The sequence below is a fragment of the Bufo bufo genome, chromosome 3 (genome assembly GCF_905171765.1).
Source record: "Bufo bufo chromosome 3, aBufBuf1.1, whole genome shotgun sequence".
Classification (NCBI taxonomy): domain Eukaryota; kingdom Metazoa; phylum Chordata; class Amphibia; order Anura; family Bufonidae; genus Bufo; species Bufo bufo.
In genome coordinates, this window is record NC_053391.1 from 219,604,029 (window position 1) to 219,631,171 (window position 27,143).

The window sequence follows — 27,143 nt, forward strand, 5'->3', positions numbered from 1 at the left end:
GATCGGATCCGCAAAACGCATCCGGTCGTCTGAATGAAGCCTTACAGGGGCATGATCAATGACTGTGGTGATCACCCCCCTGTCATTGATTACCCCCCTGTAAAGCTCCATTCAGATGTCCGCATGATTTTTACGGATGCACTGATAGATGGATCGGATCCGCAAAACGCATCCGGACGTCTGAATGAAGCCTTACAGGGGCATGATCAATGACTGTGGTGATCACCCCATATAGACTCCCTGATCACCCCCCTGTCATTGATTACCCCCCTGTCATTGATTACCCCCCTGTAAAGCTCCATTCAGACGTCCACATGATTTTTACGGATGCACTGATAGATGGATCGGATCCGCAAAACGCATCCGGACGTCTGAATGAAGCCTTACAGGGGCGTGATCAATGACTGTGGTGATCACCCCATATAGACTCCCTGATCACCCCCCTGTCATTGATTACCCCCCTGTAAAGCTCCATTCAGACGTCCGCATGATTTTTACGGATGCACTGATAGATGGATCGGATCCGCAAAACGCATCCGGACGTCTGAATGAAGCCTTACAGGGGCGTGATCAATGACTGTGGTGATCACCCCATATAGACTCCCTGATCACCCCCCTGTCATTGATTACACCCCTGTCATTGATTACCCCCCTGTAAAGCTCCATTCAGACGTCCGCATGATTTTTACGGATGCACTGATAGATGGATCGGATCCGCAAAACGCATCCGGACGTCTGAATGAAGCCTTACAGGGGCATGATCAATGACTGTGGTGATCACCCCATATAGACTCCCTGATCACCCCCCTGTCATTGATTACCCCCCTGTCATTGATTACCCCCCTGTAAAGCTCCATTCAGATGTCCGCATGATTTTTACGGATGCACTGATAGATGGATCGGATCCGCAAAACGCATCCGGACGTCTGAATGAAGCCTTACACGGGCGTGATCAATGACTGTGGTTATCACCCCATATAGACTCCCTGATCACCCCCCTGTCATTGATCACCCCCCTGTCATTGATCACCCCCCTGTCATTGATCAACCCCCCTGTCATTGATCACCCCTCTGTAAGGCTCCATTCAGATATTTTTTTGGCCCAAGTTAGCGGAATTTTTTTTTTTTTTTCTTACAAAGTCTCATATTCCACTAACTTGTGTCAAAAAATAAAATCTCACATGAACTCCCCATACCCCTCACGGAATCCAAATGCGTAAAATTTTTTAGACATTTATATTCCAGACTTCTTCTCACGCTTTAGGGCCCCTAGAATGCCAGGGCAGTATAAATACCCCACATGTGACCCCATTTCGGAAAGAAGACACCCCCAGGTATTCCGTGAGGGGCATATTGAGTCCATGAAAGATTGAAATTTTTGTCCCAAGTTAGCGGAACGGGAGACTTTGTGAGAAAAAAATAAAAAATATCAATTTCCGCTAACTTGTGCCAAAAAAAAAAAATTTCTATGAACTCGCCATGCCCCTCATTGAATACCTTGGGGTGTCTTCTTTCCAAAATGGGGTCACATGTGGGGTATTTATACTGCCCTGGCATTCTAGGGGCCCCAAAGCGTGAGAAGAAGTCTGGTATCCAAATGTCTAAAAATGCCCTCCTAAAAGGAATTTGGGCACCTTTGCGCATCTAGGCTGCAAAAAAGTGTCACACATCTGGTATCGCCGTACTCAGGAGAAGTTGGGGAATGTGTTTTGGGGTGTCATTTTACATATACCCATGCTGGGTGAGAGAAATATCTTGGTCAAATGCCAACTTTGTATAAAAAAATGGGAAAAGTTGTCTTTTGCCAAGATATTTCTCTCACCCAGCATGGGTATATGTAAAATGACACCCCAAAACACATTCCCCAACGTCTCCTGAATACGGAGATACCACATGTGTGACACTTTTTTGCAGCCTAGGTGGGCAAAGGGGCCCATATTCCAAAGAGCACCTTTAGGATTTCACAGGTCATTTACCTACTTACCACACATTAGGGCCCCTGGAAAATGCCAGGGCAGTATAACTACCCCACAAGTGACCCCATTTTGGAAAGAAGACACCCCAAGGTATTCCGTGAGGGGCATGGCGAGTTCCTAGAATTTTTTATTTTTTGTCACAAGTTAGTGGAAAATGCTTATTTTTTTTTTTTTTCATACAAAGTCTCATATTCCACTAACTTGTGACAAAAAATAAAAAGTTCCATGAACTCACTATGCCCATCAGCGAATACCTTGGGGTCTCTTCTTTCCAAAATGGGGTCACTTGTGGGGTAGTTATACTGCCCTGGCATTCTAGGGGCCCAAATGTGTGGTAAGGAGTTTGAAATCAAATTCTGTAAAAAATGACCTTTGAAATCCGAAAGGTGCTCTTTTGAATATGGGCCCCTTTGCCCACCTAGGCTGCAAAAAAGTGTCACACATCTGGTATCTCCGTAATCGGGAGAAGTTGGGGAATGTGTTTTGGGGTGTCATTTTACATATACCCATGCTGGGTGAGAGAAATATCTTGGCAAAAGACAACTTTTCCCATTTTTTTATACAAAGTTGGCATTTGACCAAGATATTTATCTCACCCAGCATGGGTATATGTAAAAAGACACCCCAAAACACATTCCTCAACTTCTCCTGAATACAGAGATACCAGATGTGTGACACTTTTTTGCAGCCTAGGGGGGCAAAGGGGCCCACATTCCAAAGAGCACCTTTCGGATTTCACAGGTCATTTACCTACTTACCACACATTTGGGCCCCTAGAATGCCAGGGCAGTATAACTACCCCACAAGTGACCCCATTTTGGAAAGAAGAGACCCCAAGGTATTCGCTGATGGGCATAGTGAGTTCATGGAAGTTTTTATTTTTTGTCACAAGTTTGTGGAATATGAGACTTTGTATGAAAAAAAAAAAAAAAAAAAAAAATCATCATTTTCCACTAACTTGTGACAAAAAATAAAAAATTCTAGGAACTCGCCATGCCCCTCACGGAATACCTTGGGGTGTCTTCTTTCCAAAATGGGGTCACTTGTGGGGTAGTTATACTGCCCTGGTATTCTAGGGGCCCAAATGTGTGGTAAGGAGTTTGAAATCAAATTCAGGAAAAAATGAGGAGTGAAATCCGAAAGGTGCTCTTTGGAATATGGGCCCCTTTGCCCACCTAGGCTGCAAAAAAGCGTCACACATCTGGTATCCCCGTACTCAGGAGAAGTTGAGGAATGTGTTTTGGGGTGTCTTTTTACATATACCCATGCTGGGTGAGATAAATATCTTGGTCAAATGACAACTTTGTATAAAAAAATGGGAAAAGTTGTCTTTTGCCAAGATATTTCTCTCACCCAGCATGGGTATATATAAAATGACACCCCAAAACACATTCCCCACCTTCTCCTGAGTACGGAGATACCAGATGTGTGACACTTTTTTGCAGCCTAGGTGGGCAAAGGGGCCCATATTCCAAAGAGCACCTTTCGGATTTCACAGGTCATTTTTTACTGAATTTGATTTCAAACTCCTTACCACACATTTGGGCCCCTAGAATGCCAGGGCAGTATAACTACCCCACAAGTGACCCCATTTTGGAAAGAAGAGACCCCAAGGTATTCGCTGATGGGCATAGTGAGTTCATAGAACTTTTTATTTTTTGTCACAAGTTAGTGGAATATGAGACTTTGTAAGAAAAAAAAAAAAAAAAAAAAAAATCATCATTTTCCGCTAACTTGTGACAAAAAATAAAAAGTTCTATGAACTCACTATGCCCATCAGCGAATACCTTAGGGTGTGTACTTTCAGAAATGGGGTCATTTGTGGGGTGTTTGTACTGTCTGGTCATTGTAGAACCTCAGGAAACATGACAGGTGCTCAGAAAGTCAGAGCGGCTTCAAAAAGCGGAAATTCACATTTTTGTACCATAGTTTGTAAACGCTATAACTTTTACCCAAACCATTTTTTTTTTACCCAAACATTTTTTTTTTATCAAAGACATGTAGAACTATAAATTTAGAGCAAAATTTCTATATGGATCTCGTTTTTTTTGCAAAATTTTACAACTGAAAGTGAAAAATGTCATTTTTTTGCAAAAAAATCGTTAAATTTCGATTAATAACAGAAAAAGTAAAAATGTCAGCAGCAATGAAATACCACCAAATGAAAGCTCTATTAGTGAGAAGAAAAGGAGGTAAAATTCATTTGGGTGGTAAGTTGCATGACCGAGCAATAAACGGTGAAAGTAGTGTAGGTCAGAAGTGTAAAAAGTGGCCTGGTCTTTCAGGGTGTTTAAGCACTGGGGGCTGAGGTGGTTAAAATCATCTCACCTGTCTATACTTTATGCTGCTGTTAGTATGGGCAGCATAACGTTGATGACAGGTTCCCTTTAATGCAAAGTCTGCAAACACTGCATTTTTCCTGTTTTCCCTAATTTGCCATAAGTCAAGAAGGGTCCAAGCTTTGACTGAACCATATAATAAGGTCACAATATAATATTTACACCCTGCCTATTTCTGAAGATCCAGCAAATGTTCACTTACTCGGATGATGTTTTCGTTTCTTAAATTGCTTGAAGATCAGCTTCATTTTTTGCAGACAGTGCTTGAGACGATCAGTGCTGGATACAAAAATATGCATTTACTCACATCCCAGTGACAACATTTGGTTATATACATTTCTATAATATCTGTTTTATAGATAAAAGAGACTCTTGTGTTACACGCTCAATCACTCATTGTGATTTTAATGGGCTTGGATGATTACTAACCTACACAAATGTCTCAGTGGTAATGTACATAGATAGACTATCATTGTGAAATAGACTGGATGTTCTGCTCTGCAGTAGCTCTAGTGCTGAAGTTGGTGCAGGAATCGCACAGCTCCATCCACTGTGTATTGGACAGCGCTGCTTACTGTAGCACTGCTTCCATTGAAGTAAATGGGCCCAGCAATGCAGTTACCAGCTTCATTCACTACACAATGGAAAGAGCTGTGTAGTACTGCTGCTGGCTTCCAGTGCTGGATCTACCCTGAAACAGCTATTTGGCAGGGGTGCAGTGTGTCAGACCCCCACTGATCAGATATTGATGGCATATTCTGAAGATAGGCCAACAAAAATACAAATTTGGACAACCCCTTTAAGGCCCCATTTACACAACCACATTTTTGGTCAGCTTCCGATCCGTATATTTTGTGGATCGAATGAGGACCCATTAATTTCAATGTCCGCATCCATATGTCCATTCTGCAGTTCCGCAAAAAAGGCAGAACATGTCCTATTCTTGTCCATTTAGCGGACAAGAATAGGCATTGTTACAATGGATCCACACAAAAACCAGACGCAACACGGACGTCACATGGATGTGTAGTATACGGGAGTTGTAATACCCGTTACTACCAAAGGTCACTTGGTGTGCTGTCGTCCCTCCTAATTATGGGAAGTTGCTTTATGTCAGTTTTATAAAATGTAATGTAATGTGTGTATTTTCCTGTCACTGAAACTTGCACTTACAGGCCTGCTAGGGGTGTCATTCCTACTTCTAGTCCATAGAGGGAGCTAGGGAGCCCTAGTTTATATAAGGCCAGACCAGGAAGTGCAGGGGGAGACGGAGTCTAGTTTCAGTAAGCTACAGTTGGAGATTAGACTATGTCTGAGACAAGTCCAGGCCTGAAGCCTGCTGTTCAGGAGAAGATTCCCTCCTGAATACCCATATGCAGAAGCAGGAACATCTTAGCCTAAGGGCCTGAGGAACCATTCAGAAGCTAGGAGAGACTGAGGCAAAGATCAGAGGAGCCAGAGGTACTAAGAAAGACAGAGGAGGTACTTATCTAAGCACAAATCAAGGATATAAAGCCAGAACTAGGTTAATGGGCCTTGGTGGAGGATTGCTACATTCCAGGATCAGACAGAGTTAGAGTGCAAGCTCCTTTGCTGCAAATCCTGTGTTCAACACTCTGTAATAACCCTGCTGTACTGTATTGCCTGCATCGACCGAATTGCAAAATCGACTGTATGCTGAGGAACTGCGTTTCCAATATTGTCTCTGCCTGCAAACTACTAAAGTTGAAGTTCTGTTTTAACACCACGTTTCCTCAAATTATTCCTGCATCCGCAAACGGCGTGCCACCGTTTACTTGGCACTGGCGTCACGAACTATCCCTACCTATACCTGCCCTTGCAGAGAGTCAGCTGTACCAGGTTAGTGTATATTGCACTACTACACCCAGAAACACCTACTACGCACAACTTGAGTACACTGCACCTCTCTTTTGGCGTCACGAACAGGATACGCACGCTTTCTAGTGCAAGAAGCGTGAACTTTGTGCCTTATACCGTTGCCCTGTGACCAAAGTGACATTTTCCTGTTTTATTCAAGTGGACTTTGTGGATTAAAAATCATACCCAAAGTGTGTCAAAAACTTCTAAAAAGCGCTGTACAGTATTGCGCTGCACAGAGGAAGAAAATCGCCGCATTGGAGTGTGGTTTTGTGGACTTTAAACATTCCTGCTTGCCGTCAGTGAATAGACAGCGTTTGTACCTAAAGATGGCCGCTGGGCTTGCTGAATTTACTGCTGCGTCACCTTCATCCCGAAAAGGCGGGAAAAATTGGCGCCTTTCTGAGGAAAAAGCGGGAAGAAGGTCAAGGGCAGGCGCCACGGCTCATCTGGACATTTGCATGTCTGCCAGCATGGACACCGCCTTCCATATACTGGAATACCTGGGGGGCGGCTCCCCAGTGCAGTGGGAGGAGCTGGCTGCTGTAATTGACGCGACCCTATCGCTCTCCTCAGAAGGATCGAGCATGTTGGATTGTGAACAGAGCGTTGCTGCAGCGTCCACACCTGTAATTGAAAAAATGACCGACACCGGTGTAGAGCCAGAAGAGGCTCCACCGGCCTACGCTCCGGGACCGGAGCAACCCGCCTGCCGCACCAGGGAGAAAGAACCCGAGCCCTACTATGGCTCATGGAGGGACTTTTTTCAGCCATCGTTCAAATGGTCTTCCCTGATGGCGGAGATCCGAGAGGCCGCTATCAAGCGGAACATAAAGACTAAGATCGTGTATGAGGAATTGACCAAGACCATCCACGAGAAGCATACGCACACCCAACCCCGCCTGGAAAGGAGAAAGGGAGTGGTGCTGTCGTTTGACAAATCCCGTGGCTACGGGTTTATTCAGGACTATCTTACTGGCAGAGACCTCTATGTGAATCGAAGGTCTGTCAAGAGAGACTACCTCCCTTCGTACCAGCACAGCCTCCGCGAGGGAGAGGAAGTGGAGTACACCCCTGCCGAGGGCCTGCGAGGCCCCTATGCGACTGCTGTGACCCGTCCGAAGCAAGGACCTGAGGATTGGGAGGCAGAAGAAGGAGAAGACTACTCTGGCTGCGAGTGAGAACCGGAACGCTCTCCAGAGCCGGCCCATCACGCCTTTCAGGAGCGGAGCTCCTTCATCGGGCCGAACGTCTTCTGGCAGCCAACCGTGTTGGAGAAATGGGTGAGCCCCTATCCTTCCCCCGAGCTGCCTCGTCGGGAGAAGACAATATCTGAGCTGGAACAGTTAAAAGGACTTAGTGCTACCTTTGAGAACATCCGGATGGGACGGAGACCAGATGCAAGTCCAGAACCTGAAGAGGCCGAGTCTGCGTCATCGGTGACTGTACCTGCGCCGGCGGCGCCAGCGGAGAACAGCGACTCCGACACAGAGAGCATCGGTGAGCAGATCGTCCGGCTGGAGGAGAAGTTGCGGGAGTTGCGTAAGACCTACACCGCCAGGATCCAGACACCGCCGAGGAAGGATGAGGTAAGGGTGCCTGTCACCACCCGCCGACCGCCTTCTGTTGTCACCGCTCCGTCAGTGCCCCAGACCGGACCCGCGATTGCCGTGAATTGCTGCACCCAGAGCACCGGACCGCTTGCTGCGGCGGTACCAAGTATGTCACACCCTGCAGTGATTATGCCAGGGCCGGCACGGCCCACCAGAGGGTTCACCCCTAGGCCTATGGGGCCGATACCTATTAGGGGCCCCTTTACCCTGCAGCTACCCCCTGATACAGTCATGTGGGCCCATCCTCCTGTAGAGGAATACTACAGACGATACCTGCCAGCAGAGCAAAGTGGATATGATGTGCCACTGTAGTCAGCCTGCTAGGCCCTCGATTTATTTCTTCAGAAGGTGATGTTAACCCTTCCAGGACAGGAGTCCTATGTTGCTGGTCCTTTGTTGCAGCTGCCAGTTTGTCCACGGCTCAGTGGTAGGTGTTGACCACTGAAATCACAAAGTCAGCAAGGCCACGTTTGTTTCCAGGACCTCCTGCCTGCTTTTGTTACTCCACACCAAGTTGTGCCTGTTCCTTTGTTGCACCTTTTACCCTTCACCCCCTTTTCAGGTTGATCAGGGGTGTTACAGCACTTGTCTTTGCTGTCCATTTTATTGTGCAACCAGTTACCAAGGAACCGTGCCCGGAGACAGACTCAAAAGTACCTGAGCCTCTGAGATTCTTATTCTTTTAAAAAGTATTGTGCCCAGAGATGGACTCCACCGCATGAGAGCCTCTGTGATTTAATAAGAAATAACCTGGGTACGGACTCATGTTTGTTATTTGAGCCTCCAAGAACTTTTATACCGTTTTCTACTGTTTTATCATGGACTTATTCCTTGTCATGGACTATCCTGGTTCTAATGTTACGCTGTGCCAGGTCAGCGCCCCCGTTCCATTCACTATCCTGAGAGAAGAGAACGACGCCCCTTGTCACTACCCTTCACTTTTGCCAATTGGACCTGATGTAAATGTAAATGCAGATGAATTACATGTATGTATGCCTGCATGTCTCTCTTTTCTATTTCAGGTAGAGATTCCAGTTGGGAGACCCATGATGGAGTACGAGGTCGTACTCAGCTTAAAGCAGTGGGGTATGTAGTATACGGGAGTTGTAATACCCGTTACTACCAAAGGTCACTTGGTGTGCTGTCGTCCCTCCTAATTATGGGAAGTTGCTTTATGTCAGTTTTATAAAATGTAATGTAATGTGTGTATTTTCCTGTCACTGAAACTTGCACTTACAGGCCTGCTAGGGGTGTCATTCCTACTTCTAGTCCATAGAGGGAGCTAGGGAGCCCTAGTTTATATAAGGCCAGACCAGGAAGTGCAGGGGGAGACGGAGTCTAGTTTCAGTAAGCTACAGTTGGAGATTAGACTATGTCTGAGACAAGTCCAGGCCTGAAGCCTGCTGTTCAGGAGAAGATTCCCTCCTGAATACCCATATGCAGAAGCAGGAACATCTTAGCCTAAGGGCCTGAGGAACCATTCAGAAGCTAGGAGAGACTGAGGCAAAGATCAGAGGAGCCAGAGGTACTAAGAAAGACAGAGGAGGTACTTATCTAAGCACAAATCAAGGATATAAAGCCAGAACTAGGTTAATGGGCCTTGGTGGAGGATTGCTACATTCCAGGATCAGACAGAGTTAGAGTGCAAGCTCCTTTGCTGCAAATCCTGTGTTCAACACTCTGTAATAACCCTGCTGTACTGTATTGCCTGCATCGACCGAATTGCAAAATCGACTGTATGCTGAGGAACTGCGTTTCCAATATTGTCTCTGCCTGCAAACTACTAAAGTTGAAGTTCTGTTTTAACACCACGTTTCCTCAAATTATTCCTGCATCCGCAAACGGCGTGCCACCGTTTACTTGGCACTGGCGTCACGAACTATCCCTACCTATACCTGCCCTTGCAGAGAGTCAGCTGTACCAGGTTAGTGTATATTGCACTACTACACCCAGAAACACCTACTACGCACAACTTGAGTACACTGCAGATGTCATCTGTCTTTTTGGGGATCCGCCTTTTGCAGACCGCAAAATGCATACGGTTGTGTGAATGCACCCTAAGGATAAGTGAACACCAAACTCTAGAGATCAAGTCATAACTAATGGGGTTCTCCAAGATTTTTTAAAAATTTGGGTGAATGGGAGCAGGGGGCAGTATAAAAAAAACCTTACTAACTTTACATAAATGCTGAGGCAAGTGATTGGCTGCAGCGGTCATGTGAATGATGACTGTGATGTCATCATTACAGACCCAGCAGAGATAGGAGTGGCAGCGTAGGACATTTTAAAGATAAGATTTATTTTACACTGCCCCTTGTTCCCTGCCAAATTTTAATATACAGGGCATAAGTGTTTAATCAAAGAGATCATGAGAATGGGGGTCTCCAAGTGCCGCCAAATTGCCCTATGAGAATGGAGTGGTGGTGCTCATGTGTGTTCACTGCTCCATTCCCATCTATGGAACTGCTGTGGGTGACTGTACTCGGCAGTCCCATAGAAGTGAATGGAGTAGTGGACACTCGTACACACCACCGCTCCATTCTCATGGGGTAGTTCGGTGGCTCCTCTGTACTCATGATCCCTGGGGGGCCCAGTGCTTGGACCCCCAGTAATTAAACACTTATCCCCTATCCTATGGGAATGTGTAATTAGTGGCACAATCCCTTTGTTATACCTTTAATATAGACTATAACAGATAATGCTACCAAAAAGTGAGATCCGAAACCTGCCTAAAAACATAAACATAAGCATAAGATGATATGTCAATCAGTCACCTTTGGAGGGAAAAGGACCGATCCAGGTGTTTATAATGGAAGAACAACAACACGCAAGTGAACATTTTATCAATGAAATCAATGAGCGTTAAAAAAAAACTTTAAGTGCAATAGTAAAATTCCATGATCCCTGCTAAGTTCAATTAAAAGGTGGCAACCTGTGCTCTACTGTCGCTCCATTAAAACCCTGCCGCAGCTGCCTTAAATGGCATATCATTAATGTCTATTATGATATAAAATGTACTTGTCTGTTTCCAGCAGTTCCATAGAGAATGCATATAGCCACAAAAAATGTATCCCTCCCTTGGGATAAGTTTAAATCTTGTGACAATCCCAATAAATTTAGGGTAGTTTCACAAATGCATCTAATGAACAGAGAACAGCCTGCTAGAGTTCACCAGATCCCCGCCAGATCCCATTATAGTCGATGGGGTCTGGCAGTGAATGGCAGCAGGCCAGATCCAGTGAACTGCCGGAGAACAGCCTGCCGGATCTCATAAATGCAAGTGTCAACCTACCTTAAACTGTTTCAAAATAGGACAAAAAGACAAGAAATAATTTCACATGATTCTCACAGACCTGATTTTGCTTTTGTTATATTACCTGGTGTCCCCACGAATATGGTCTTGGTCTTTAGTAACTTCTAAAAGCAAGAACCCAAGCTTGCTCTCTTTTTCTGGACTGTGAGTGCAACTGGACAGAGTGTTCCTTATCTGCAGGATTATAGAGGCATCAGTAGACTTTATACTACAGCGATTTACTGGTGCTTACATTACTAGAATATATAACTAGTTATATAAAATGCATCGAAGATCATGCTTACATTACCAAAAATTCCTAAAGAAGTCTCATGGTCCACTAACTCTACAAAATGTTCCAAAATATGTAGAAAGGGCATTCAACACTTATCCTACATCATAACCTAGATACAATACTGCTGAGACCCAAGTCTCTAAATCCAGGTTTAGAGTGACTGTGAGACAGTTTCTCAACAGGTAATGAGAGTTTCTCGACCAATAATAGCTCAGCTTGACTGAAACAGTATGATATCTTTACAACAGACATTAGTTATGATTGTACGTATACTAAACAAACCTCCAAAAAGAAAACTATTTAGAATAGTAACAGATGGCAGGGTGCACACGTCTGTGTTCTGGGCGCATTAGACATTTTTAACTGTCCCAAAATCACAGAATGATAGGCAGCGACAGGCAGTGACTGCAGTGACACAGACCTCATAGGGCCCCTGTAATGAAGTGGTGGTGCTCATGTCAACCATCCAGTTTAACTTTGGGCTAAACCTAAGGCTGTTACAATATCCTGGCAGTCCCCTGGTATTCACCTTTTAACTCCTATACAGGGATCTGTAATTCACTTCAGGGGAGCCACCAGCCCAATACTTCCTGGAATAGTCCTGGTGTGGTTGACAAATGACCCACAGGGGTCAGAGACACTAGTGCAGGACACAAAGGGATCAGGCAAAACAGGCCGTTAGGACAAGCAGAGTTCATGAGAATATGTGAAACAGTCCAAATGTCAGGGCATACAGCACAGGGTCAGTATGGTGATAAGGTATGGGTCAAGTCAGGCAGCAGAGGGTCAGAATCTGGGATTCAGACAGAAGTCAGTACACAGGCAGACACGCAGATTATAGCACCTTTGCAGTATCTAGTAAGCTAGTAAACCTATTGCTCAGGCAGTGAGTGAGACAAACAGCACTGCATATATAGAAGAGCTGATTACCACATTAGAAGCAGCTGCACAAAAAAACAAAAGAATGAGGTGAGGTTTAATGAAGAATATCTCAAATAGATACATAGGACACAGGAGCTTGGGTCTGCTGTCGGAGTATTCCGAGTATTCTAAAACTGCCTGAAACCAGAACTAGGAGGAGCTCAGTACATAGAAATTTATACAGTTATCATTGAATGCAAAGAATGCTGTCAAAGTAGTGGCTGCCTGAAAATGCAGTGTTTTTATGTCAGCAACAGAAGAAGTAGTGCAGCGACATTCTGGCTCCCTACTTAGCAGTAAAGTGGTCTGTCTCCATGATAGATATGCTACTGATGATCACATTCACTTCTATGGGAGCAGCAGGGAGCAGCGATTGGTGGTGCACAGACCCCGGGAAGCAGGGGTCCTTCAGCCACAGCTCTCCCCACTCCGTTCTCGTTGTAGGTGCGGGTCCTAGAGGTGGTGATGGAAACAGCAGGCGTACTGCACGTGAATGTAGGCCAGTTGCAGCAGTGGCATGATGGAGGCGGAAGCAGCAGCCGTAAGGAACATGATGGTTGACAGGTCTCAATAGTTGTATTAAGGAGGCGGCAGCAGCAGCCGTACAGAATGTGATGGTAGGCAAGTCACAGAGGTGGCATGATGCAGGCAGCAGCAGAAGCCTTACAGAACGTGATGGTTGCATTAGTTGCAATGTGATGGTCGCATTAGTTGCATGAGGAGGCGGCAGCAGCAGCCGTACAGAATGTGATAGTAGGCAAGTCACAGAGGTGGCATGATGCAGGCGGCAGCAGCAGCCGTACAGAACGTGATGGTTGGCGGTTCGCATTAGTGGCACGATGGAAGCAGCAGCCGGACAGAATGTGATGGTTGGCAGTTCGCATTAGTGGCATGACGGAGGTGGCAGCAGCAGCCATAAAGAAAGTGATGGTTGACAGGTTGCATTAGTTGCATGAAGGAGGCAGCAGCCGTGCAGAATATGATGGTTAGCAGGTCGCATTATTAGCATGCTGGAGGCGGCAGAAAATGATAGTAAACAGACAGCAGTGGCATGATGTAGGTGGCAGTAGCAGCCGTACAGAACGTGATGGTTGGCAGGTCGCATTAGTGACAAGATAGAGGCAGAAGCAGCAGCCAAACAGAAAGTGATGGTAAACAGACAGCAGTGGCATGATGCAGGTGGCAGCAGCAGCCATACAGAACATGAAAATAGGCAGACAGACAAAAACAATGGCAAGATGGGGCACCTCCAGCAAGGTGCAACACATGGAAAAACTGCTCCATCATGTTGAGGAGACTGAAATGGCTGCTGCAGCAGGAAGCAGGTGTCTTTGCAGGTGACGGCAAGCGTCTGATCGCTGTAAGCTGCGGCAAGCTGCATACACAGTGTTTCCTGGTAAAAACGTAATTTGGCCTCCCTTTCTGCGAAAGGAAAACAATCCCCCATATTTCCTTGGTAGTGTGGGTCTAAAATCATGGCTATCCAGTAATCATAAGATTGCTTGATGTCAACAATACGGCTGTCACTGCGTAAGCAAGCGAGCATACAGGTCGCCATTCTTGCTAGCGTGCCCAAGGAGCCAGTTCTTTTCACCTCCGCCCCCACTGAGACGATTGGGTGTCATGGGCGGTGTCAATGTTATAATGATCGTCCTCTTTCTCCTCCAACTCCAACTGCTCTTCCTTCTCCACAAGTGGCAGCACCTCCTCCTACTTCCCCATGGGAGAGTCTCATTGTAGGTCCCCAACAGTTAAAGAGCCAGCCGCATGATATAGTGGGAAAATAAATGAACGTTAGCCGATGATTAAGGGCCAAGCCTTACGCCCAGTTTCACACTAACACTCACAGGTAGATTGCTGCTATATCTTGTGAATTAATGCAGTAATCACCTTCAATTTAATTAACCAGCACATATACAAGTCCCAAAATAATATATAATTTCAACCTTTTTATCGCATTAACACTCCCAGGTAAATTGTTACCCTAGCCTGTGTACTGGTGTACTAAACACTAGAGATGAGCAAATCGAATCCCACAAAGTGGAATTCGATCCGAATTTCAGTATATATTCGATTCGCCTCGAAGCAGAATTTCCTTGTGCTTCGTGTTAGCAAATTGATTAAACCTGAAATAGTGTAAAAAACTAAAAAATTCATACTTAGCTCCTACATTTGCTCGTGATGGGCCGCCAGCCACCATCTTGATTGAAGATCTCAGCCAAAATCCTGTGCGTGGTGACGTATGACGTCACCATGCCGGACAGTGTGATGACGTAATCTCGCACCGTGCGATATTTCGCTCCAGATCTTTAAGCAAGATGGCGGCGGCCGGCCCGTCACAAGCAAATGGAGGCAGTAAGTTTGATTTCATTTTTTTTTTATGTTCATTTCACACTGTTTTTACACTCAGATGCCACGATCATGTATGAACGCGGCATCTGAGGGGTACAATGATGGGGGGCAGCGCAATCGCAGCTCCCTGTCATTGCACGCGTCACAAAGCGAATTTTTTTGTAAAACTCGGCAAATCACCTGAAACAGAACTTTTCATAAATTCGCTCATCTCTACTGATCACCAATATGCTGGTTTAATTAAATTGAACAAGTCACAAAAGATAAAATTTCGACCATGTGGAAACTGAATAAATGGAAATGGACGCTTGAGGCTTGACTCTCAATTTCACGTTCACTTTCACAGGTAGATTGCTACTATACCTTGTGTATTGCTGCAGTAATCACGTATATATGCTGTTTAATTACACTCACCTAAAGAATTATTAGGAACACCATACTAATACGGTGTTGGACCCCCTTTTGCCTTCAGAACTGCCTTAATTCTACGTGGCATTGATTCAACAAGGTGCTGATAGCATTCTTTAGAAATGTTGGCCCATATTGATAGGATAGCATCTTGCAGTTGATGGAGATTTGAGGGTTGCACATCCAGGGCACGAAGCTCTCGTTCCACCACATCCCAAAGATGCTCTATTTGGTTGAGATCTGGTGACTGTGGGGGCCATTTTAGTACAGTGAACTCATTGTCATGTTCAAGAAACCAATTTGAAATGATTCGAGCTTTGTGACATGGTGCATTATCCTGCTGGAAGTAGCCATCAGAGGATGGATACATGTTCTCATTCTGTTTACGCCAAATTCGGACTCTACCATTTGAATGTCTCAACAGAAATCGAGACTCATCAGACCAGGCAACATTTTTCCAGTCTTCAACAGTCCAATTTTGGTGAGCTCGTGCAAATTGTAGCCTCTTTTTCCTATTTGTAGTGGAGATGAGTGGTACCCGGTGGGGTCTTCTGCTGTTGTAGCCCATCCGCCTCAAGGTTGTGCGTGTTGTGGCTTCACAAATGCTTTGCTGCATACCTCGGTTGTAACGAGTGGTTATTTCAGTCAACGTTGCTCTTCTATCAGCTTGAATCAGTCGGCCCATTCTCCTCTGACCTCTAGCATCCACAAGGCATTTTTGCCCACAGGACTGCCGCATACTGGATGTTTTTCCCTTTTCACACCATTCTTTGTAAACCCTAGAAATGGTTGTGTGTGAAAATCCCAGTAACTGAGCAGATTGTGAAATACTCAGACCGGCCCGTCTGGCACCAACAACCATGCCACGCTCAAAATTGCTTAAATCACCTTTCTTTCCCATTCTGACATTCAGTTTGGAGTTCAGGAGATTGTCTTGACCAGGACCACACCCCTAAATGCATTGAAGCAACTGCCATGTGATTGGTTGACTAGATAATTGCATTAATGAGAAATAGAACAGGTGTTCCTAATAATTCTTTAGGTGAGTGTAAATTGAGCCCCAAAAAAAAAAAAAAAAATTACATTGCAACTGTGTGGAAACTGAATAAATGGAAACGGAGGATTGAGGTTTGATGGGGAAATGAAAATATTTCCTAGCAGGTAGCTGATTTTGAGGTCTGTACTGCAGCAGCTACAGTTCTGCTAGGTGGCAAAAGGTCATGTCTTTTCTCTCCCTGGGTGTCAGCTCCCCTGCTTGCCCCTATTCTACACACACAATTCTTCTTCGTAATCCTAGATTTTCTCTTCACTCTCCCTGGCAATAGAATACAAGCTTGATTGATTTCTGTCTGTTCCTGATTGAGTTTTCACTGTCCCTGACTCCCTACGATCATTTTCCTGGCAGAGACTTTAAGATCCAACCACCCTCATTTACTGCCCAGCACAGAATAGCGTTCTGCTTGGGACCTCCCTGCCTGCTGCAGCCCCCACCCTCCCCCGACTTCCTCTCAGGGTCATGCGAGACCCCTTCTTCCTTCCCATTCCTACTCGCCATTGGGTCCGAACTGGTTCGCTCATCCTTAATCTCGACTCTAGGTCTTGAGTGTTAAAGGGCAAGAATCTCTTACAAGTCACTCTAGTCCAGGAATCAGAAACCTTCGTCACTCCAGCTGTGGTAAAACTACAACTCCCAGCATGCACACTTGCTTAGCTGTTTTCATAACTCCCATAGAAGTGAATAGAGCATGCTGGGAGTCATAGTTTCACCACATCTGGAGTGCCGAAGGTTGCTGGCCATTGCTCTAGCCATTTACATTGTTTTGGGCAATAAATAACATTTAAAAGACACTTATCACTAGCATCTAGTTGTTTTATGCAGTGATCATGAGCCCTTGGACACTGTCCTAATTGTTCAGAGGTTGCTCTACCCATGATTAGTAGGTATATCTGTCCATGCTTAGTTTTTCCATCAAGGCACCAGTGGAAATATTAGAAATAGATTCTATAAAAAAAGTAAACTTACTAACTGTAGCTTCTTCTGACAATGCCCTTGATCCTGCTTGTCAGATTCTTTATAGGCAGCATTGTATCTGTAAAAAAGAAATTGGAATAAGATTACTTTCATTTATTGGATTCTCTGTAAAGTGAAACAAGTACAGTACGTGTGCTTTGTCTCCAAGTGTGTGTTTACATTCTATATTTCTTTTAGGGATGAATTAATAATGTGAAAAAATGAAAATGTTTTACCTCTGAATTAATGTGCTACGGATTATGTAATCTGTAGCATTAATAACTATATGGCACTGGTGTCAATGGTACTGGCCTGTTGTATAGTGCTGCCAGCTCAGACAGTTTAGAAGAAAACCTGCACAGCATTGCGTCCTTACAGTCTGGTGCTTCTGCTGTTAATGCTGCACATGCAGTTATAGTATGACATCACGGCTGATTTCTTCTCCGCCATCCTGCGGCATTCTGCTTTCAGATTCTCACTGTAAAGAGACGAGTAATGCTGCACATAGTCACATTAATGCAGAAAATCCATATGATAAGGAAAAATAATCATGTATAGCTTTTCTAATAATCAATAACTAGTATTTAATATACTTTATGCCCCTGTATGATGTCAGATGCAGATATGGCAGCAGGATGATTGGACACAGAGGCTTCTTTTTCCTGTAGTTCAGTGGTGCATTTTAACTCCTGCTGTTACTGTTTAAAGTGTACAATGCATGCAATATTGTAAGGGGACGTCCACGTGGCAGATGGCCAGGAAAATGGCTTAAAGAGGTCCCATCACCTCTACTGACATGTCTGTTTTAGTAACTACTTGCATTTCTCATGTGATAACAATTCTGGAACATCTATTCCTAGGACTCTATGTTGTGCCATTCCTTTATTATTCCTGCTAGTAGTTTACAAATAAATTACCAGCAGTCTGCAGTAAAGGTACCGCTGGGTGTTACCAGTAGTGGGTGTGTCTGACTCTGTCCAATCAGTGCGCTGGTGTTACACTGTGCAGGGACATCGTCCCGACTGGTCCCTTTACTACAATCTGCTGATAGTTCATTCATAAAATTATAAAATTTTAGTGGAAATAACAGAGGAATGGCACAACATAGAGCCATAAGAATAGAGGCTCCATAATTGTTATTGCATGGGGAATGCCGGTAGTTACTACAACAGACAAGTCAGGAGAGGTGACAGGTCCTCTCTAAAGAGGATGTGTCACCAACATTTTTTTCTGCTAGTTAAAAACAGATAGTGACACACTTTTTCTAACCTATAGGCATGCTCTGTGACCTGTGCAGAGGTCAGGAGGAAGAAGATAAGCCTTTACATTCACGTATTGTGGATCCTGTGTTACCTATTTATAGGTGATAGCGGTCATTCTAATCCTGCCTGTGATAACGAGATAACTTCCATAAAGTGACTGACCGAGAAGTGGTGCCTATTATTAGATTTAGTGACTAGTACGGAAACTACAGGATTTTTTATTTTTATTTTTTTATATAGTGACATGGGAAATTTAAAGTAACCACCAAGAATTCTTTAAAAATATTTTAAAATAAAAAGATGATTTCAAAAATGTCATTTTCTAAAGACACGTGCCCTTTAAAAGCTAGAGCCTTGACCATCTCAATTTGGCTCTCTTTCTATGTTTCACTTTTAACCTCTTTTACGTTCCATATCAGCTAAGGTTAGTTTCACATCTGCGGTAAAGCTCTCCGGCAGAGAAAAGCATGCTGTAGTTCTCGGGATTCGGCACTGTTGGATGCTGCCTGCCCTCCAGACCCCGTTGACTATAATGCTGAGAAACTGCTGGGTCAAAACTGGTGCACACAGCGTTTTTTGTCTGGACAATTCCCGGCATTCTCTGCTGGAACAGCCGGCTGCAGATGTTAAAGTAGACTATGAGGAAGAAACCCATCAGATTGAAAAAATATGTATGAGGGTAGGCTTATTCATAAACAACAGATGCATTTACTGTATTAGAAAACATTTGAGCAGTGGCATACCTTCCATGGAGGCAAGACACACCACTGATACAAGGCCTGGGGGCGGAAGTGTCTGGCGCCAAACTCCTCCTTCTGTTTCTGACATTAAAACACTACCACCACTAGGAGGAGCTCAGTGCAAAGAGATTACAGCTTCCATTGCAGACAGTGGTAACCGTATACATTTGTGTGTTCTGAGCACCCTCTAGCCAGTTTTGTAATATATTATGTAAACTGAAGCAGGAGACTTTTCAATGTATTTTTGTCAGTTTTCTGGTGTAAATACATTGAGAAATATGTTATTCAGAATAAATGCCATATTTTTTCATCTCTTCCACTTTTTCAGGCATAGACGTTCGCTAAAGTTGATGAGGCTGGGGCGACTGGTGCTTTGCCTGGGAGTGCTTGACACACACACACACATTGAAAAAATGAATGGGGAGTAGGGGCTCATACTAAGTTTTGCTATTAGGCTCAATGAGATCTGTGTATCTCCTTGCAATGGAGACATCTTTGTGGTTTTCAATTGTATTACGGTACCAAATTGAATGAAACTGATACAGAAAGGTCTATGCTTTGTAATATAGCACACACAGTGCAGCATATTCACTCATCCTATGCTAATGACACTATGATAAGAAATATCCTATCTGCAACGTAACACCCCTTTACATTTATTTTCTGTGCCCTTCAAAATTGGTTGTCCATATCTCATGGTTTGAGTATGACCAAAGCTTGTAAAATTGAGACAGCAAAGATAAAAAGGTTTGGTGTTCATATAGTGGCATGCTGTACACTTCACTACATGCTTAATGTATGTCAAAGAATTTTATAGACCACATGCTGTAATCAATCATCCCTACTTGCAGAAAATCTGCCTTAGGCCTCATGCACACGACCGTTGTGTGCACCCGTGGCCGTTGTGCCGTTTTCCGTTTTTTTTCACGGACCCATTGACTTTCAATGGGTCCGTGGAAAAATCGGAAAATGCACCGTTTTGCAGCCGCATCCGTGACCCGTGTTTCCTGGCCGTGAAAAAAATATGACCTGTCCTATTTTTTTCACGGCCAACGGTTCACGGACCCATTCAAGTCAATGGGTCCATGAAAGAACACGGATGCACACAAGATTGGCATCCGTGTCCGTGATCCGTGGCCATAGGTTACTTTCATACAGACGGATCCGTCTGCATAAAATCATTTTCAGAGCTGAGTTTTCACTTCGTGAAAACTCAAATCCGACAGTATATTCTAACACAGAGGCGTTCCCATGGTGATGGGGACGCTTCAGGTTAGAATATACTAAAAGAACTGTGTACATGACTGCCCCCTGCTGCCTGGCAGGTGCTGCCAGGCAGCAGGGGACAGCCCCCCCCTGTAGTTAACACATTGGTAGCCAGTGGGCCCCCCTCCCTCCCCTGTAGTTAACTCTTTGTTGTCCAGTGCGGCCGGCCCCCCCTCCCTCCCCTGTAGTTAACTTTTTGTTGTCCAGTGCGGCCGGCTCCCCCTCCCTCCCCTGTAGTTAACTCTTTGTTGTCCAGTGCGGCCAGCCCCCCCTCCCTCCCCTGTAGTTAACTCTTTGTTGTCCAGTGCGGCCAGCCCCCCTCCCTCCCCTGTAGTTAACTCGTTGGTGGCCAGTAGGCCCCCCCTCCCTCCCCTGTAGTTAACTCTTTATTGTCCAGTGCGGACGGCCCCCCCTCCCTCCCCTGTAGTTAACTCGTTGGTGGCCAGTGGGCCCTCCCCCCTCCCTCCCCCTCCTAATTAAAATCTCCCCCCCTATCATTGGTGGCAGCGGAGAGTACCGATTGGAGTCCCAGTTTAATCGCTGGGGCTCCGATTGGTAACCATGGCAACCAGGACGCTACTGCAGTCCCGGTTGCCATGGTTACTTAGCAATTTGTAGAAGCATTATACTTACCTGCGAGTTGCGATGTCTCCGTGTCCGGCCGGGAGCTCCTCCTACTGGTAAGTGACAGATCATTAAGCAATGCGCCGCACAGACCTGTCACTTACCAGTAGGAGGAGCTCCCGGCCGGACACGGAGACATCGCAGCTCGCAGGTAAGTATAATGCTTCTACAAATTGCTAAGTAACCATGGCAACCGGGACTGCAGTAGCGTCCTGGTTGCCATGGTTACCGATCGGATCCCCCTCCGATCGGTTTTCTCTGCTGCTACCAATGATAGCGGGGGAGATTTTAATTAGGAGGGGGAGGGAGGGGGGAGGGCCCACTGGCCACCAACGAGTTAACTACAGGAGAGGGAGGGGGGCCAACCGCACTGGACAACAAAGAGTTAACTACAGGGGAGGGAGGGGGGGCCCACTGGCCACCAACGAGTTAACTACAGGGGAGGGAGGGGGGGCCCACTGGCCACCAATGAGTTAACTATAGGGGAGGGAAGGGGCCGGCCGCACTGGCCACCAATGAGCTAAAAACAGGGGGGGGTGGTCTGACCCTGCTGCCTGGCAGCACCTGCCAGGCAGCAGGGGGCAGTCATGTACACAGTTATTTTAGTATATTCTAACCTGAAGCGTCCCCATCACCATGGGAACGCCTCTGTGTTAGAATATACTGTCGGATTTGAGTTTCACGATCTAACTCATATCCGACAGTATATTCTAACATAGAGGCGTTCCCATGGTGATGGGGACGCTTCAAGTTAAAATATACCATCGGATTGGAGAAAACTCCGATCCTATGGTATATTAACTCCTGACTTTACATTGAAAGTCAATGGGGGACGGATCCGTTTGAAATTGCACCATATTGTGTCAACGTCAAACGGATCCGTCCCCATTGACTTGCATTGTAATTCAGAACGGATCCGTTTGGCTCCGCACGGCCAGGCGGACACCAAAACGACTTTTTTTTCATGTCTGTGGATCCTCCAAAAATCAAGGAAAACCCACGGACGAAAAAACGGTCACGGATCACGGACCTACGGACCCCGTTTTTGCGGACCGTAAAAAAAAACGGTCGTGTGCATGAGGCCTTATTGTCCCCTGTTAAAGGCTCCAAATCACCTGTTTCTCTTTACATACCTATAGAGGAAACATGAAACAATTTTGGCTGCCTGCAGCACTAGGTGATGCTAGGAAGCTTATAACTGTGCTCAATGGAATCGGCATAAATCCATTGTAAGAAGGTACCTGGAATCATCGTGGATGGAATGTATGTGTCACCGAGGTTCCTGGCCTCGGTGAAGTAAGAGCCGGTATTTTATGTGTCAGTAGCAGCTATTGCTAATTGACACCTAAAGATTTAGCATGGTTGCTATAGCTGATCCGGGACGGCTCTTACTGGGAGTAGTCAAAGTGCTGGGTGGGTGTCTACTCCCCATATTCCAGGCCAGGTTTTGCCAGGCAAAAAAAACAGCCAGCACTGCCAGGCAGTGGCGTTGCCAGGGGGGGGCCAGAGGGGGCCACGGCCCCCCCTACATCATGCTGTGCCCCCCCAACTAAAATGCCCCCCCCCCTCCCTAAGTGAGCCGCCGCCGCCGGGCACAGGGAGATGAGCGCTTCCATTGCGCTCATCTCCATTGTAATCTGTGCCTGTGCCAGCGGAGGTGCAGGGGAGGGAGAGGCGTGTCCCTTCCCCTTCCTCTGATAGGCTGCAGGCACTAGGCCGGCAGCCTATCAGAGGCCGGCGCAGGCGGAGTGATGACGTCATCGCTCCGCCTGAGCCTTACAGCGCGGGACACAGGAAGAGTCTGCATCGCATCGCTGACACTGAGGTAAGTATAAGTGTTTTATTTTTATTTTTTTTACAATAGTGCTACTGGCACATTGGGGGGGCTTATTACAATGGGGGGCTTATTACAATGGGGGGGCTTATTACAATGGGGGGGCTTATTACAATGGGGGGGCTTATTACAATGGGGGGCTTATTACAATGGGGGGGCTTATTACAATGGGGGGGGCTTATTACAATGGGGGGACTTAATACTGCCACATGATGGGGGGACTTAATACTGCCACATGATGGGGGGGGGACTTAATACTGCCACATGATGGGGGGGGACTTAATACTGCCACATGATGGGGGGGACTTAATACTGCCACATGATGGGGGGGGGACTTAATACTGCCACATGATGGGGGGGACTTAATACTGCCACATGATGGGGGGGGACTTAATACTGCCACATGATGGGGGGGGACTTAATACTGCCACATGATGGGGGGGACTTAATACTGCCACATGATGGGGACGACGACTTAATACTGCCACATGATGGGGGGCTTAATACTGGCACATGATGGGGGGCTTAATACTGGCACATGATGGGGGCTTAATACTGGCACATGATGGGGGGGGCTTAATACTGGCACGTAATGGGGGGCTTATTACTGGCACGTGATGGGGGGCTTATTACTGGCACGTGATGGGGGGCTTATTACTGGCACGTGATGGGAGGCTTATTACTGGCACGTGATGGGGGGCTTATTACTGGCACGTGATGGGGGGCTTATTACTGGCACGTGATGGGGGCTTATTACTGGCACGTGATGGGGGGCTTATTACTGGCCCGTGATGGGGGGCTTAATACTGGCACGTGATGGGGGGCTTAATACTGGCACATGATGGGGGGCTTATTACTAGCACGTAATGGGGGGGCTTATTACTGGCACGTGATGGGGGCTCTTGTTACTGGCACGTGATGGGGGCTTATTACTGGCACATTGGGGGGCACTTATTACTGGCACATTATTGGTGGGCACTATAGGGGCATCTACTGAGGCCACAAAGAAGGGGTGTTTTATATGGGGGGCTCTGTACAGTAGCATTTTATACTGGGACACATTATGGTGGGTACTATAGAGAAGGGGAGACAGGAGTACTATGGAGTCATCTACGGGGGACACTAAGAAGGGGTATTTTATACTTGCAAATTATGGGGGACACTGAGGGCATCTACTGGGGCACGATATATGGGGCATTTTATACTGGTACATTATGGGGGGCACTAGCAGGAAGGGGGGAGAGGAGCACTATGGAGGCATTTACTGGGGCACTATATAGGAGTATTTTATACTGGCACATTATGGGGGACATTAGCTCAACTGGGGGCATAAGGGGGTATGTTTTGCACATTATAAAGAGAATTATTTCTACTAGGGGGGGGCTTTATTACTCCCCCATGGTATGACCCCCTAGCAGCACCAGCCTCTCTGCTATCCCTCTGCCCCTTCTCCAAATCCTTATTATGAAATCTTTCTCATTAGGATAAAGCACAACATCAGCTCCGCCGAGCCCCCGGCCAAAGTGTTGAAGTGGCGTCCGAGATCCCCAAGGGCCAAGCCAAGTAACTGTAAGTTTTCATGTGAAATATGTTTATTTTATTTTATATTTGTACACTCCTGTGAGAGGCGGGGAGGGAGATCTGTGGATGACACTGTTATGGAGGGGGAAATGGGGATGACACTGTCATGGGGTGGATCTGTGGATGACACATATAGCATAAGATGCTATATACGGTATGTGGCATCCACAGATCCCCCCCATAGCAGTGTCATCCACAGATCCCCCTCTCTATAAAAGTGTCATCCACAGACAGCTGGACTTTTCTCCCCTGTTGCGGTTTTAGGTATTGGGTAAAGTATTGCAGCATTTCTAAGCGTACTTGTGTAAATGTATCGTTGTTATAGCTGCCCCCCCTACTTTTGTCCTGGCCCCCAGTGTGCCCCCCCAAAATTTGAAAGCTAGAGACGCCACTGCTGCCAGGTGTGTAAATTTACCTCCCTCTGACAGTGGAGCTCAGGAGTCTGTGTGCTGTGAACTGAGGGCTGTTCTGGGATTTTAGGTTTGAGCCGGGCTGCAGTACTCAGGCTCCTCTAAAGGCGAACAGGCTGCCTATGGACTTGATGAGGCTGAACAGCTAACAGGGTGTGAATTAACACCCAGGAGAAAAGGTGACTTTTATTGTTTATGGACTTTCCTTGTGTGTGAACAAACACCAAGCCACCTGCTTTTTGTGATACATCTTATCTGCATTTTGTTATGCACCAATATGTGAATAAACACTGCGGTTAATTCAAGAACTGTGTACTTTGCCTCTCTGCTGCATCCACTAGTCCTGACTACCAGAGCGAATCCCCACACCATATATACGGCATTTTATCATCAATGACTATTACTGTGACGGAAAGCTGTTCATTTGTATCTCTCTATATGAGAAAAGATGGCTCTAACCCCTATCAAAATGAAAAAGTTAATATGTAAGCGTCCGTAATTTATTTATTTCTATACTTAGGAGTCCTATTTATTGATTGACAGCCAACTAAATTTTTTTAGTCATGTAAACTTAGCTGTCAATCACTGAATAGGACCGCCCAATTACGCCGAAGCATAAAAACAGCAGAGATTTAAATTATCTTCACTTTACTGAGTCTTTACCTAATCTTTACTGAGATTTTACTGAATCTTTTCCCATATGGGTCCATTCACACGACTGTATTTCTGGGTCCGTATCTGTTCCACAAATTTGCAGAACGGCACACCGTCTGCTGTGCGCTTCTGTAGTTCCATTCCACGGCCCCGCAAAAAAAGATAGCCAAGTCCTATTTTTGTCCGCAATCGTGGACCAGAATAGGCATTTCTATCATAGGGCTGGCCGCGTGCGTTCCGCAAAATGCAGAACGCATACAGCCGGCACTCGTGTTTTGCAGATCTGCAACTTGTGGACCGCAAAACACTTGTGTGAATGGATCCTAAAGCTATATATCAATCTGCTCAGCTCCTCCTGCTCTATTACATGCTGCAGATTGCACTACATTTTCATGGTGACAAGTTCCCTTTAAAGATCCCTTTTAGAGAGGAGCGAGGTATTCAAAAATCGGATTCGGCTGCTTTGCCCAATTTTACAGTAGTGGGTGCAATGACAGTGAGTGGCGATTGTGCCGCTCCCCGTCATAGTACCCCCTCAGATGCTGCGTTCATCTCTGATTGGAGCAGCTGACAGTAATAATATAAAAACAATATGAATAAAATCATACTTACCGGCATCCATTTGATCCCGAAGAGCCAGCTGCCGCCATCTTGATTGAAGATCTAGCGCGAAATCGTCATCACATTAGCCGGCATGTTGACATCATACCTCACCGAGCAAGGGATTTTGTGCGAGATCTTCAATCGAGATGGCGGCGGCTGGCTCTCAAACGGAGGAGGCAAGTATGATTTTTTTTATTTTTTTTTACCGCCATTTAGGGAAAATCGATTCGTTACTACTTTATAAAATAAGGTTTCCCTTTTCATTTTACATCCAGCTTTCAACTAAGAGTAAAACTGAACACAACACTAGCTGAATTTCACTATATTGAACATGGCCTAAAATATAAGAAATTAATTATTTTTACACTTATTTTGAAATACTTTATTTTTTGTGCAATGGAATGATAGCTAACGTATCTGGAAAGTATGATATCAGTATCACTTACATAAGCCAATATGTTCCTCGGAGTATAAATTCTTGACATGTCAACAGCGACTCCGTCACTCGCAACGTCTGGTAAACAGCACTGACAACATTCTGCAATGGTGCACACATTTGTTACTGAAATTTTTAGGTTGCGCAGAGAATCCTCGCACATTACTGAACAATTGTCCCCTTAGGGAGGGCATATACAAATCTATGCATAAGTCAATTGGGATTCTAGAAAAATAGAAGTTCCCCCTCTTCTTTGTGCCAAGAAGGTCTCAAGCACACGACCGTTGTCTGGGGCCGCATCTGAGCCCTCTTTCTTGCTGCCTCTTTTTTACGACTTCAATGGGGCCGCAAAAGATGTGGACAGCACACGGGGTATTACTCGGTTACGTGGACCAGCAAAACAAAAAATAGAACATGTCCTATTCTTGTCCTTTTTTCCGGACAATAATAGGTATTTCTATTATGGGCGGACCCGTTCCGTTACCCAAATTGTGGAATGCACACGGCCAGCATCCGCGTTTTGCGTCTCTGCAATTTGCGTACCGCAAAACACAGCGAGGTCATTTGCATGAGTCCAAAGGCTGAGTGCTTGCTTCACTTTCCAAATATACTTTTAACTTATTGTAGGAGAGAAAGGTAGTGTTACCT

At 45.6% G+C, this 27,143-nt stretch overlaps 1 protein-coding gene across 5 annotated transcripts in view; it reads right to left on the reverse strand.

Moving 5' to 3' along the window:
- IKBKE (inhibitor of nuclear factor kappa B kinase subunit epsilon) overlaps positions 1-27,143 on the reverse strand; it is a 98,453-nt gene that overhangs the window by 23,629 nt on the left and 47,681 nt on the right. For 4 of the 5 annotated variants that reach the window (XM_040423954.1, XM_040423955.1, XM_040423956.1 and 1 more), the window contains 5 exons: positions 26,506-26,597; positions 17,462-17,563; positions 17,098-17,164; positions 11,184-11,293; positions 4,518-4,594 (listed from right to left, as the gene is read on the reverse strand). In XM_040423954.1, coding sequence (XP_040279888.1) covers positions 4,518-4,594; positions 11,184-11,293; positions 17,098-17,164; positions 17,462-17,563; positions 26,506-26,597 — 448 coding nt within the window. The remainder of the gene's footprint in view (positions 1-4,517; positions 4,595-11,183; positions 11,294-17,097; positions 17,165-17,461; positions 17,564-26,505; positions 26,598-27,143) is intronic. The other variant, XM_040423958.1, reaches the window with a different exon arrangement.